Source organism: Lathamus discolor, chromosome 3 (assembly GCF_037157495.1).
Source record: "Lathamus discolor isolate bLatDis1 chromosome 3, bLatDis1.hap1, whole genome shotgun sequence".
Classification (NCBI taxonomy): domain Eukaryota; kingdom Metazoa; phylum Chordata; class Aves; order Psittaciformes; family Psittacidae; genus Lathamus; species Lathamus discolor.
In genome coordinates this window covers 10,514,066-10,527,174 of record NC_088886.1, presented here as the reverse complement: position 1 = coordinate 10,527,174, position 13,109 = coordinate 10,514,066, and the positions used below count along the sequence as shown (strand labels likewise).

Genomic DNA, 13,109 nt, shown 5'->3' with positions numbered 1-13,109 from the left:
CCGCGTTCCCATTGGGCAGCGCGGGGCCGCCCCACTCGAGGCTTAAAGGGCCAGGCGTGCCCTTCAGGGGGGTCGGGAGCTGTGAGGAAGGGTTGCAGGTTCGAGTCCCGACTCTGGCAGGTGGGGCGCGCTGGGAACGGGGCGGCGTGAAGCGGCCGAGCGGAGGGGCACTGCCCGGCTTGGTGCCTCCCTCCACGGTTACCTTCTCTCCCCTCGCCCGCGGGCTCAGCGGGGGCCCTTGCTCCCAGAGATAGCGGCGGTAGGGGAGCGGTGTTGCCTGGCAGCTGCCCTCCTTCTGCCTGCCGCAGCGCTTTCGCGTTGCCCAGCCCCTCGGCTTGACACAACACGGCAACCCCAGCCCGGTGCAGCATCCACCGCTGCCGCTGTGGCAGACACGCTGCCCCGACTGTTCTTAAGATGCGACTTAAAACGTTAGCTCGCTCAGGGTGCGGTGGGGGAAGCTGTCAGCCGGGATGGGAATGGGTGGAAATGAGGATGAAACCTTGGGAGGCAGGAGTATGTGATGAAAACCTTGTGGGGGGGGGGAGGAAGTTCACGGTATGGCTGCTTTCTCCTGAGAGCCTAAAGGCTTGTCTGCACTAAAAGCCTAAAGAACCACATGTAAACCAGCAATATTCCCAAGTGATGCTCCCCACGCCCCTCGGGATGGTACTTCCACACCCTCACTCAGCCATATTCTTTAGTTTTCCTTCCCTGAGAGCCCCGGTCGCGCTCCGTCTTTGCGGTCTTCCTCGGTCTGCAGTGCGGGGCTCCAGCTCTTCCGCTGCCTCCCCAACCCGCATCCTTGCGGTCCCCGGCGGCGGGGAAGAAGGGCGGGCGGGAGCTCTGAGCCCGTTCTGCGGGCAAACCGGGATGCTGCCCTTCCTCCCAACAAGCGTTGCCGTGATTTGGCAGCAGCTCGGGCTCTGAACCTGCCTCTCCGCCCTGCATTGGATAAATACGGCCGCCGCGCCCGGGGCGGGGGTGATACCGGTGTCCGCCTGTTTCCGCCGCCCGGGGGCTGCCGTGGCCGAGAGGATGAAGCTGCCGTGGCTGGGGGTGGATGTCTCCCGGGTGGTGCACCTCGCCGCCGTGTTCTGCCTGACCTGCGTGCTGCTGAAAGCCATCCAGCTGTACCGCCGGCGGCGGGAGCTGCTCAGAGCGCTGGCCGACTTCCCCGGACACCCGACACACTGGCTCCTGGGTCACGTCCAGGAGGTAGGGAGAGAGCCGGGTCTGCGCTGCCGGGAGGGGTAATGCCGGTGGGGATGATGCTGCTGGGACTTGTCCCTGCCGTCCAGGAGAATTGCTTCTCTTAGCCTCCGGGTAAGGGAAAGACGGGCGTCCTCCCTCTCAACCATACACACTGCTCTCCCTGCTCGTAATGCCTGGAGAGCGGCACATGCAGGCTGCTGCAAAATGCACGGTGGAAAGAGGTGGTAGCTGGCTTGCAAGTAAAGAAAGATCATGTAATGTGGAGTGCGCAAGGTCATCGCAGGGTGTAACCCCGGCATTAGTGCCAAAGCTGCTCTGTCCTGGCTCTGCCATCACCTCTTTGCTCCTGTGACAGCCAGGACATGGCTGCTACAATGGGACACTGGTCCCAGCGTCCAGAGGCACCTTCTCTCCCTTGCCAGCTTGCAACGTCTTATGGCCAGGTGAGCCAGGTGCCCATGACTGAGCATTGATCATTTTCAGTCATGTTTATGCCATAAAACACATCCCAAGTATAGCATCTGGCACAGGGTCCACAGATCTTTGTAAGGTTGCATCAAAGCCGTGACTAGCTAAGCCCATGTACATAAGCAAGCCTTGTTCTGGGCATTCGTGGTGTGGGTGACTATTCTCTGAGGTATGTGGTTGCCCACACAAATCAGCGTGTCTGCCTTGGCAAACTGATTTCCACAACTCATCAGCTACTTCACAAGGAGTAACTGAGCTGCCTGATGCAAAAGGCCTTTTCATACATGCTAAAGGCTCCTTAAAATCACCCTGGGCTCTGATACTGCCCTGCCCTGGCCAAATCTGTGGCACCTTAAATCACTGGCACCCTGAGAAGTAGCTGGGAAACCTGGAGGAGAACTCTTAGGGCTCGCCCCAGTTTTGCTGCGCTGGACGGGACAGGCAGTCTTTTGGCAAAGTAAGCACAAAGATGAGCCAGTTCAGGGCTTTGTTGAGCTGCCAGTTAGACTTTAAAACTGCAATTAAATAAACTATGTTCTACCGTATGTCAGTTGTGACTGTTTATCCTGGAATGGGGTTTAACCACTTGTGCTAACCCCTCGCTCCCATCATGGCTGGGTTGTTCACGGCTTCACTTTTACCTCAGATGGTATTTTTTGAAGAACTCCTGTTTTGCAAGTTTAATTAATTGCTGATTAACTGCTGCTGAATTCCTCAGAGGCAAACAGTTCATCGAGCCAGTGAGGAAACTGGCAGTGCGCTGGGTACATGCTGAATACAAGGTTTACACACACCTCAGAGGGAGGACCTGAAAGCTGTATTGAGAGCACTGACATTTCCTATTCTGTTGATGTAAAGTGACCCATTGCCAGTTTCATTCAGGTCTGTTTAATACCTCAGATATTATTTGTCATGCTTTGAATGGGTCTCCCAGGAATACGTCACTGTTTTAAAGCATTCTTGGGTACTAGTCTCTGCATATCCAAATCACTTGATAGAAATGACATTAAAATATCAGGAGGGGTTGTGTAGGTTGTGTCTCACTGTAGCAGCATGACTTAGTTAAAACCCAGAGTGCCAGCCCTGAGTTAGCCAAACAGACTTCCCATGGCCACAGCTGCTGAGAAGCAAAGGAGAGCAGGATGCAGGGGGACTGTCAGTCCCTCAGCAGTCCTTTTCCTGCATCTGCCCTATGAAGGCAGCAGGAGGAGGGGAGCCAGCCTGGTTCTGACAGAGCACAGCACAGCTTCATGCTCAGGTTTCTGCTCATGTGCTTTCTGTTTCATTTGCTATCAGTGTGTAGCCATTAAAAGCATCTTTAAGTGCCTCTTCCCAGACGCTTTTAGTGTTGGATCCATTTCAAAAGCTGCATTTCAGTGTGAGATGAGGCTATTACCTTTCTTCCTTAGACACAAGTGGTGGTTATACTTTTCTTCGCAAGACTCCAAGGGAGGAAGAAGTAGAAGTGATGGTCTTTCATGCACAACCTGGTAACTGGAGCCGTGGTTAAGCAGGAGCTTTCCACTCCTGTTCCTCTACAGCCCATAGGACTTTACACCCTCTGCACCGGGTGTGCTTGGCAAAACAGGTAGAGGTTATTCCCCTTGGGGGGTAACCTCTGCTCTCAGACAAACTTGTATGACCCTCTTCCAGTGCAAGGGTGGTTCGTGGTAGCACAAACCAAAGCCAGCACTCCAAAGCCAAGGTTGCATGCAAAGGCTTCCAGCATTAGGACTTCTGTCAGCAAGGCTTGCTCAGCATCTCCTAATTACTTCCATTTATGCCTTCTGTGATTTCTTGACAGGAGGAAGCACAAGCAGCCTTACCAAAGGGATTTTTACACATTCAAGTATTACTGAGCTAAAGGCACTGTGCCAAGACCCATTTCTGCTGGCATTGCTGAAGGGGTGGGTGGTGAGGAAGGCTGCCACCGTTTACCCCAATACCTGATCCCTGCAACCAGAACAATTGATAGTTCTCTTTAATAAGTCCAAAATCTTGAACTTGGGCAAGAGAATTTGAACAACTTTCTATCGTAAGTGATAGCTGGATGTAATTTGTCATTCTGCTGAATGTGGGAGAAACACAGGACATGCTGCAGGATATGACCCTCTGGCTCACAGGGAAGGAGGCTCAGCTTGAGCAAGGAGCCTGGATGTACCCCCACACAGCCCATGCAGATGCCTTGTGGCTCCTAAGCATCCTCTCTGATACAAGCCTAGCATAGGTGATTATTTGAATACAAACCATCTCCCAGGTTGAGAAACACTCATCAAACTAAAAGCTGAGCTGATATAACTCAGCACCAAAGCAACTGAGCAAATATTCACTTGACTCAGTCAATACAGTGACTGTGGCTGATTTCTGCACCAGTATGCAGATGTAATAAAGCTTCAAGCTTCATGTCAGAGCAGCAGCACCTATGTCAGCCCTAGCTCACCAAAATCCTTCCCCCTGTGTATTGTGACAGAATAGTTTCTGTTGAGAGAAAAGAGAATTCTTACATGGTTTTGTCTCCGTGATCTCTTTTTTCTGCCTCTGACTATGTATGTTTCCACTGATCTTTCCACTTGTTCTTTGGCTGTTTCCTGTTTAATATGTAACACCACTGTCTATAAAAGCAATAAAATGGTGATGACTTTTGAAGAGTCAACATGTGAGTGCTGCTGATATGAACACTGGTGCCCATGTTACTCTTCAGATTGCAGCTTCCAGGGACTGGAGATGAACCTTTTTGAGAGCACCAGCTCTTCATTCTCTATTAAATTCTATTCATGGAAATCAATGAAATCTTAATTTAACATTATCCTCCTACACTCCATTGGCGACTTTGGACTTACTCTGTTGATTTTTACCTGGACACTGGCCTTCTCCACCTAAATGGCTGGAGGAAGCTGTGGCCCAGGTTTCCTTGTCAGGAGGCATCATTGCACCGGGGCAAACACGGCAGCAATGCTGTTGGCTGCTGTGGAAGTGCTGCTGTATTTTCTCATGACTGCAGGGTGCTAATTGCTCAGCCATGTGCAAGTGAGAACATATCCACATGCTGCAAACCGCAGATGCTGTCTTGGGCAAACCTGAGTCTTCTTTGGGGTGGCCATGTCAAAAAGAGCTGATAAAGTATATGCACTGATAGGCACCACCACTGTCCCTAAGCATGCTCTCCATGGTTAGGGTCAAGTAATAAGGATAAGGAAGAATTATTTTATATGAGGGTTAAAAGTAACACGCATCTCTACTTCTTATCCTCTGCAAACCCAGAGGGACAACCTCTTGCTCGCCATTACCTGGTTTTGTGGTGCAGAAAGACCTTGAGCTTTTTAAGGCAGTGTACTGGGAGACTGTTTCTCTGACTCTATGTATTTTTCTCTTTTTACTTCTCCACAATTAGTTTCTCAAGGAGGAAGAGGTGCTGGACAAGGTAGAGACCTGGGCACAGAAGTACCTACACGCTCACCCTGTCTGGTTCGGGAGTTTCTCGGCATTCCTGGTTATCACTGATCCTGACTATGCCAAGGCTTTGCTGTCCAGAGGAGGTGAGAAGATGATGCCTTTGGCTGTGAAGCTGGTTTCCCATGCCAGCCTAAACATTCACAGCAAGGCAGGGTGTCACAGAGAGGCTGTCTTGCAGAAATCATCTAAAGGCAGGGAGAGATACCCCTCCTTTATGCCATGCCCTGGAGCTTCAGGCACAGGGCTGAAGGGCAGACCAGGGCCCCTCCAAATCAATGGCAAATCAAACTTCCTCAAGTGCTCCTTGAAATGTTCTTTTCTTGGTGCTTGAACCCAGCAAAGAGAAGAGAGCTGGGAGCTGTTTTCTCAGCTTACAGCCCCGGTTCCTGTTGCAGAGAAGTATCTTTAGTGCATCGAGAAAGGTGCTGAATGGTGCTGTCTGGGAGGATTAATCATTTATCCCACAGCACAGACTTTGGACTACCAATATTAATGGGTTTTTTTCCAGTCTGGGCATCTGCTTTTAATCTGTGTTTCTCACAGATGGGCCAGACAGTGTTGTCTTGTTGTGAAATACTGATGAATTCTGCAGGGATGCCACCCATTCTGCTTCCTACCCAACCAAAAGTGAGACCCACAGGGAGCTTTCAGATACAACCAAATGGGTTGATGCTACTGCAACATTTACAACTTTATTTTGTCTTTCTTGATGATTTTTTTTACAGATCCCAAGGATAACATCAGCTATAAATACCTTGTCCCATGGATCGGTATGTATTCCCAGGGCTTTGTCTACCAGGGATGATCTGAAGATAATCAAGAACATGCTATAAATAAACAGCATTGTGCTTATTCCTTGATGTGGTTTCAGCTAAAAGCTTCCTGAAATTGTTTTATTTGTTGAAAAAGGTGCTACATAATGTTGGGGAGGGTTGTGATTTGAGGAAAGAAAGCTCAGACATTAAGTCATACTTACAAAAGAGAACCACTTATGTGTCCTCAGATAGCAGAGGGTGGTGATGGAAGAAGCTCAGATTCAGTGGAGGACTGGTGGAAAATGCATTTGCTGATCTGAAGTTCTCAGCTCCAGCAATGTTATTGTTTCCTTTTGGAGGTAGCTCTATGTCATGTCTGGGAACCCCAGAACTGATGGCAACAGTTGGAAATACTCTCTTGTAGCAGCCTAGATCTAATCATGCTCTGTGCAGGCAGAGGCTGTACCCATAGGCAGGTGAAAGCACCCTGTCTGCGCCCAGCAAAACATGCCTTGCCTGTGTTTCCCCAGGGAACGGGTTGCTGATCTTACATGGGCCAAAATGGCACCAACATCGAAGACTCCTGACTCCGGGCTTTCATTATGACATCTTGAAACCATACGTGGCCCTGATGGCAGAGTCTACTAATGTGATGCTGGTAGGACTCATATGGTGCTCCTCTCTCTGCCCTGTTTTCTTTTCATTGATCCTGGGGGATTAGTAGGCAAATGCTGGAGCAGTTTTCTTGCTGTACCATTACTCACAACCTGGTAATTGTAGGGGCAGGCTGTGTCCCGGTGGTTGATCTTTCTGAGTGACCACAAATCCCTGCCCCTGAGTTGGAAGGAATGAGCAGATTGAGCCTCCCTACAGAGACTGTGTCTGTGGTATTGCTTTGGGCTCTGTGGCTAAGATTTGAGGACGTTATTGCCATCCCCAAACTGTGCATAATCTCAATCCCAACTGCAACTTCTTTTAAGGTGTTTTTTTAAATGAAGAACTGAAATAAATAAAGGTTCATAACAAATCTCCAAAAATAATACAAAGTTTGGGGCAGAGCTATACTGTGACCTAAGGTTGAAGAGTATTATTTGCTGTTAAGATATCCATGACTGAATAGTAGTCCTTGCCTTGCCTAGTACACAATGAGACCACACTATTCTTCCATCCATCAGTGCTGGGTACAATGGAAACCAGTACGAATTACAGGTGAAAGGCGCCAGGCTTAGTGCATGTGGACCAGGAGGAGTCTGGGTGCTGGATCTATTCCTTCTCCTTTGCCTCCCTCCATCCAGCCTCCCCGGCAGCTCCACATGGATCCTGGCTGTCCTCCCTACCACTGGTCCAGGGAGCAGGGGGCTGGAGAGCCAGAACACCTTTTGCAATGAATACAAGTGCCTGGCAGTTTGTAATTCCTAGCAGACCATGAAAAGGAGCTACTGTTGGAACACAAGCCACCAGGTGGCAATCGTGGTATGTGCTAAGGACATAAGTCTGTCCGGAGAGAGCACAGGTGTGACTGTGTTCCTCCATCTCCGCGCTTTCTCAGCTTTTAAGTCCCCTGGTTCCTTACATCAATGAAAGGACAGAGGATTCAACATCATTTCATGTCTGCCAGGCAAGAGAGACACTATTATAGTTTCTTTAGGGATCCCCTATGGGAAGAGTTGAGCAAGAGCCTCTATATTATATGCTGGGAAAAGTGGCAGAGAGATCGTGGGATGGAGGAAAAACCTTGGTCAGAAGTCTGTCTCTTAGGCACCAAAGTCACATATACTTGAAGACAGACTTGGTGAAGCCCAGTGCCGATAGATGCTGCTCTTGTGCAGGAAACACACTCTACCCTAAGAAAGACATTGGTAACACGCTTCATCACCCAGCAATGTGCCTGTCCTGGGCTTCTCCAGGGTGCTCTTGCCCTAGGGTAGGGTGAACCAGGGCTCACCACTGCCAGGATTCCAGAATAGCAGCTGCCTGAGGCAACTCCTGTATTAACCATCCTGCTGTTGGCTTCCCTTCTGCAGGATTTTGATGGCAACTAAGAGATTTTCTATTTTCCTCTTCTCTGGGATGTATCCCTAGCTGAGCACTCGTGTAACTAGCGAGTGACTGCAGATCATGCAGAGCTGTCCCTTGCATTCTCATTTCTCTCTCCTTTGTGCCCTAGGATAAATGGGAACAACTGATCACAGATGGAAAACCGGTGGAGCTCTTTGAGCACGTCAGCTTGATGACCCTCGACAGCATCATGAAATGTGCCTTCAGTTGTCACAGCAACTGCCAGACCAACAAGTAGGTGCTGGCTGCCCCAGACCCTGACAGACACTTTTGCAGCTCAGGAGGACAACGGGAAAATCACTTGTCATGATGCTTCCAAATGTACAAACTTCCACCATTCCTTTCCCTCCAGGAAAAACACCTACATCCAGGCTGTGTACGACATGTGCCACATGGTACACCAGCGTCTCCGCATCTTCCCCTACCACAATGATATCATTTACTGGCTCAGCCCCCATGGATTTCAGTTCAGGAAGTACTGCCAGCTTGCTCATGACCACACAGGTACTCCCTACCTTCGTCCTCTCCTAAAGCTTTAGAACTGAGTGATGGCTGACCAGGGGCAGTCAAGTTACCTCCATGCCCACGCAGTGATTCTGCTCAGAGTTGGGATCCAAGCAGAGCATCAGCTTGCAGCAGTGATCTGATATAGGCATAAAGCCGGGGGTCTTACAGCTTCTGGGTTATTAAACTGGACTAATGGAGGAATTCTCACCTGGGAATGCTACTGTTAAATGACCAGAGATCATAGAATCATAGAATAGTTAGGGTTGGAAAGGACCTCAAGATCATCTAGTTCCAACCCCCCTGCCATGGGCAGGGACACCTCACACTAAACCATCCCACACAAGGCTTCATCCAACCTGGCCTTGAACACCGCCAGGGATGGAGCACTCACAACCTCCCTGGGCAACCCATTCCAGTGTCTCAGTGAGACAAGGGACGGTCACTGCCTGCACCACCAACTCAGGTGCCCATCTCCTGTCCCTGCTGAACCTTTAACTCTTTCTTCCTCAGACAAGGTGATCCGTGAGCGAAAGGAGTCCCTTAAAGATGAGCAGGAATTTGAAAAGATCCAGAAGAAGAGACATTTGGACTTCTTGGACATTCTGCTGTGTGCCAAAGTGAGTGGTGAGGAGTGGGTGTGCAGCAGGGTGCAGAAGCTGGTCGGTCTCTGCAGGGATGTCACAAACCACCTGGCTTAATATGGGGGGGATAAAGAGCCTTTTAAGTGAAGGAAAAGGGGCTCTGAATTCAGTCTAAACAGAGACTGATTTTGTTTAGATGTATCTCAGGGTCCTCACCACTTCCTTCGCAATAGCTGAAAGAATATTAATTTTTATATATAATAGGGATATTAATTTTTATATATATATATGGGCCACTATAATATAAATGCCATTATATTATCTGTATTATCTGTTCTCTATTATCACGTTATGTATTATGTATTGTATATATTACTTTTGTATATGAGTCACTGAAAGCGTCTCTGATCTGTTAGGATGAGAACGGAGCTGGGCTGTCTGATGAAGACCTGCGTGCTGAGGTGGACACATTCATGTTTGAGGGCCATGATACCACAGCCAGTGGCATCTCCTGGCTCTTGTACTGCCTGGCGTCACACCCCGAGCACCAGGCACGGTGTCGGGAGGAGATCCAGGGGATCCTGGGGGAGCGGGAGATGCTTCAGTGGTAAGGTTGCACCTCCGCTGGTAACTTCTCCCCCATCGCTGCCATTTCTAAGGGAGCGGTGTATTTGAGGCTCGAAAGCTGGGGTGCTAAAAGCTACTGCATGTACAGGGACTTCATGGGACAGAGCAGATAGTGCATCCTTCAGCTAAATCAGCCTCCCTGCCCTTCAGGGTTTGTATACCAGGGCAGACACAAGAAAAACCACCCTAGACCAGGCGGGACATGCTAGAATCTGTGCCAAGACCTGGACTGCTTGCGTTGACCTTTGCTCTCTCCTATTTTCTCACCACAGGACATTGTAGTAGCAACTTTTCACCTTTCGCTATAGCTTTTCACTTGTCCTTGTTCAGAGGTTGTTAAGGTTGTTCAGAGGTGGTGTGGAGTCCCTGGCTTGCAGCAGCTTGTGGCTGGATGTTGTGGATCCCTCTGTACTCCCCATCCATTGCAAGAGGGTCTCCCTGTGGGGCTGATGGCTACAGGGCAAGGGGCCTCCTGGTGCAGGGCAGCAGAGGGTGCGTGGGGCTCAGCCTACCTCTGTCCTGGCAGGGAGGACCTGGGCAAGATGACTTACAGCACCATGTGCATCAAGGAGAGCCTTCGCCTTTATCCACCAGTGCCTGGTGTGTCCCGGCAGCTCAGCAAACCCATCACCTTCCCCGATGGTCGCACCTTGCCAGAAGGTCTGTAAATCCCATTCCTGCTTCACAGAACGGTGCTCTTGGACATCAGCTGTGTCCTTGCTGCCTGCTGCAGAGCAAAGGTGACAGCCCTGTCTCTGTGACCTGCTCCTCACTGCCCAGATGTTCACATAGGGCTGTGCAGATGTTGGCATCTCATTGACAGACTGGGCTGTACAGCAGCATCCCTGTGGCATCTTTCCTGCCATTATCACTATAAGGCAGCTGTGCATATGCCAAGAGCCCCTTCTCTTTCTGACCAAGCACAAGATCATAGCTTACTCATTTTGGTGAGGGTGGGACAGAGACTGATTGCATCCCAGCTTGTGGTGTGGGAGTTGTCTTGTGCTGCTCTTTTCCTGCTCTGATCTGGCATACAAGTGGGCAGTTCTGGTGGGGGGATGATGTGCCTACAGTCCCAGTGCCTTCCTCATTTCCACTGCTTGGCTACTTACAACTAAATAAATGGAAAATGTTTAGTTTTCCCTGAAGCCAGTGACAAAACCCTCATAGGTTTCCAGCTGACAGATAAGACCACAATGATTTAGACAGACCATTGTGTGAGCACGCTGCAACCTTCCCTTTAGTTTCTTTGTCACTGAGCCCTTTTCTCCTCCTCGATTGCTTTACAGGCAGCATCGCCGCAATAAGCATTTATCTCATACACAGAAACCCTGCAGTCTGGAAAGACCCTTCGGTGAGTGTTCTTTTCCCTTTCTAATAACTTTTCCTTTTTATGCTGTGCCTCTTCTGATGTCCCCTTCACCTGTTAGCAGGAGAGCAGAGCTCCCCTTGCTCCCAGACATCTTTGCCCACAGGAATCATGCTGAGAAGTGACTGTCTTGTGTTAGTCTCAACCAACTGCAGCACAGGCTGGTCAAACAGCAGCATTAGGGATGGGTGCTGCCCAAACAGTACAACAAAGTGCTCCGAAGAGCTTGTTGTAGTAATAAGCAAAAAGATGGGTTTTTGCTCAGCCTAAAGGTGGAGGATCGAATCCTGGCTCCCTGTTTTCACCATATCTATATCTGGTTTATATTAGCAACACCATTGCCAGGCTCAGTGGAAAGCAAGGAAGTCTGGTGTATGAGCTTCAGTCCGTCTCAAAATGAATCCTCTCTCCAATGGGGTTGTTCAGAAATGATGGGGCATCATGTGTCTGAAGATTCCAGTCAGTGCTTTGTTCCTTAAATAATCACTTTTTCTTGCTGCATATTCCTCATTTCCAGGTGTTTGACCCGTTGCGGTTTTCCCCGGAGAACGTCTCTGGCAGGCACTCTCATGCCTTTCTGCCTTTTTCTGCTGGAATGAGGTAAAGTGTATTGAATGCTGAAGGAGTAGTGGGGAGAGAAAGCATGCATCCCTGGAGACTGCTCAGCCTGAGATGTCTGTGCCGCTGCTATAACTGCTATGGGGAAGCACTCAGAATGCTCTCAGAGCCCACCGCCTGAAGTCCGGGCCCTGCAGCGTTGAACAGTTCACAAGCACATAACAAGTGTTTGTGCCATAGAAGGGTTCTGATACCAGCAGACAAAATGGGAAAGCAACATTGCCAGGCCCCTCATGGGGACAGGGAGCCAGGTCCCAAAGCTGTGGAGCACCCTGCTGGCATCATGCAGGGAGCCTGCAGCATCCTGGGCTTACCTGCTCTCCTCTCCTTGACGCAGAGACCCTATCCCACCTCCCTGCCCTTTGGTTCTCTCAAAGAGCTCAGCCCATGTCCTTGCTTTTGCTCCCCAAAACACTGTCTGGAGCCCCCAGAGCTGCAGAGGGGAAGGGCTGTGTTCTGGTGTGAGAGAGCTGGGGTCTAGGAATGGCTGAGTTGCTCTGTTTTACCTCAGGAACTGCATCGGGCAGCAGTTTGCCATGAACGAGATGAAGGTGGTGCTGGCCCTGACCCTGCTCCGCTTTCAGCTCTCGCCTGATCCTGCCAAGCCTCCCTACAAGATACCTCAGATCACTCTTCGCTCCAAGAATGGGATTCACCTGTATCTAAAGAAAATCTGCTGATGCTGGAAAACATCCTGTCTCTGATGGAGGGAGGGACAATGTTTCTCTGGGGCAAAAGGTGCAGGGCAGGATTTGGGGATGAAGACTTCTGATTTCTGTGCCTCTTCTACCAGCTGAAAACCCTTTTCAGCCTGGGCCCAGCTAGCCTGGGTGGCCTTGCACAGACCCATTGCCATGGGCTCTGTGAGCATCGATCTCAGTGCAGCCATGCATGGCTGTCCCCTTGCCCTGCTGTAAGGGAAGGTCCAACCAGCTTCCTCCTTACCAAATCCTGCCTTTGCACTCATGTCCTGGCTGAACCCATAGCTGTTCCCAGCCCTGCACCACTGTCAGCACCTTCCTCAGTGCCTAGGGGTCAGCCCTCCTCTCCTGCAGCAGGGACAGCCTGTGGCAGACCTCTGTCTCTCTTTTCACACTCAATCTGTTTTGTTTGAAAACACTGGTGCCAGTTTGGGCTCAGAAATTCTGCCTAAACTGCAAAATACTCTGTAATTTTTGTGTTAATAAACGAATAATTACTCCTGTAGCAGCAGCTGCCTCCGTTTTCGTTGTTGACGTTGTTGACTTCATCACAAACAGCTTAAAACCCCTTTAGATACTGGAAATTGAGAGGAAACCCATAAGGGGCAAGAGACAATCCTGGGGGTGTCTGGCCAGGCCCCTGCCTGTGGGTCTCCAGCTGCACCCAACACAGCATCTCTTTCTATGGGCAACCCCTTAGCAGGGGTCTGATGTGTAATCTTCATTTGAAGCTGGGAGGAAGGAATTCTGCCAGATC

At 50.0% G+C, this 13,109-nt stretch overlaps 1 protein-coding gene across 1 annotated transcript; it reads left to right on the top strand.

Moving 5' to 3' along the window:
* Positions 1-773: 773 nt before the first annotated feature.
* Positions 774-12,857, top strand: LOC136011519 (cytochrome P450 4B1-like). The gene is made up of 12 exons (XM_065673410.1): positions 774-1,218; positions 5,075-5,219; positions 5,862-5,906; positions 6,422-6,549; positions 8,059-8,183; positions 8,302-8,453; positions 8,967-9,073; positions 9,454-9,644; positions 10,191-10,324; positions 10,954-11,018; positions 11,551-11,633; positions 12,163-12,857. The coding sequence occupies exons 1-12, from the start codon at positions 1,039-1,041 to the stop codon at positions 12,329-12,331; spliced, it is 1,524 nt and encodes a 507-aa protein (XP_065529482.1). The 5' UTR covers positions 774-1,038; the 3' UTR covers positions 12,332-12,857.
* Positions 12,858-13,109: the final 252 nt, after the last annotated feature.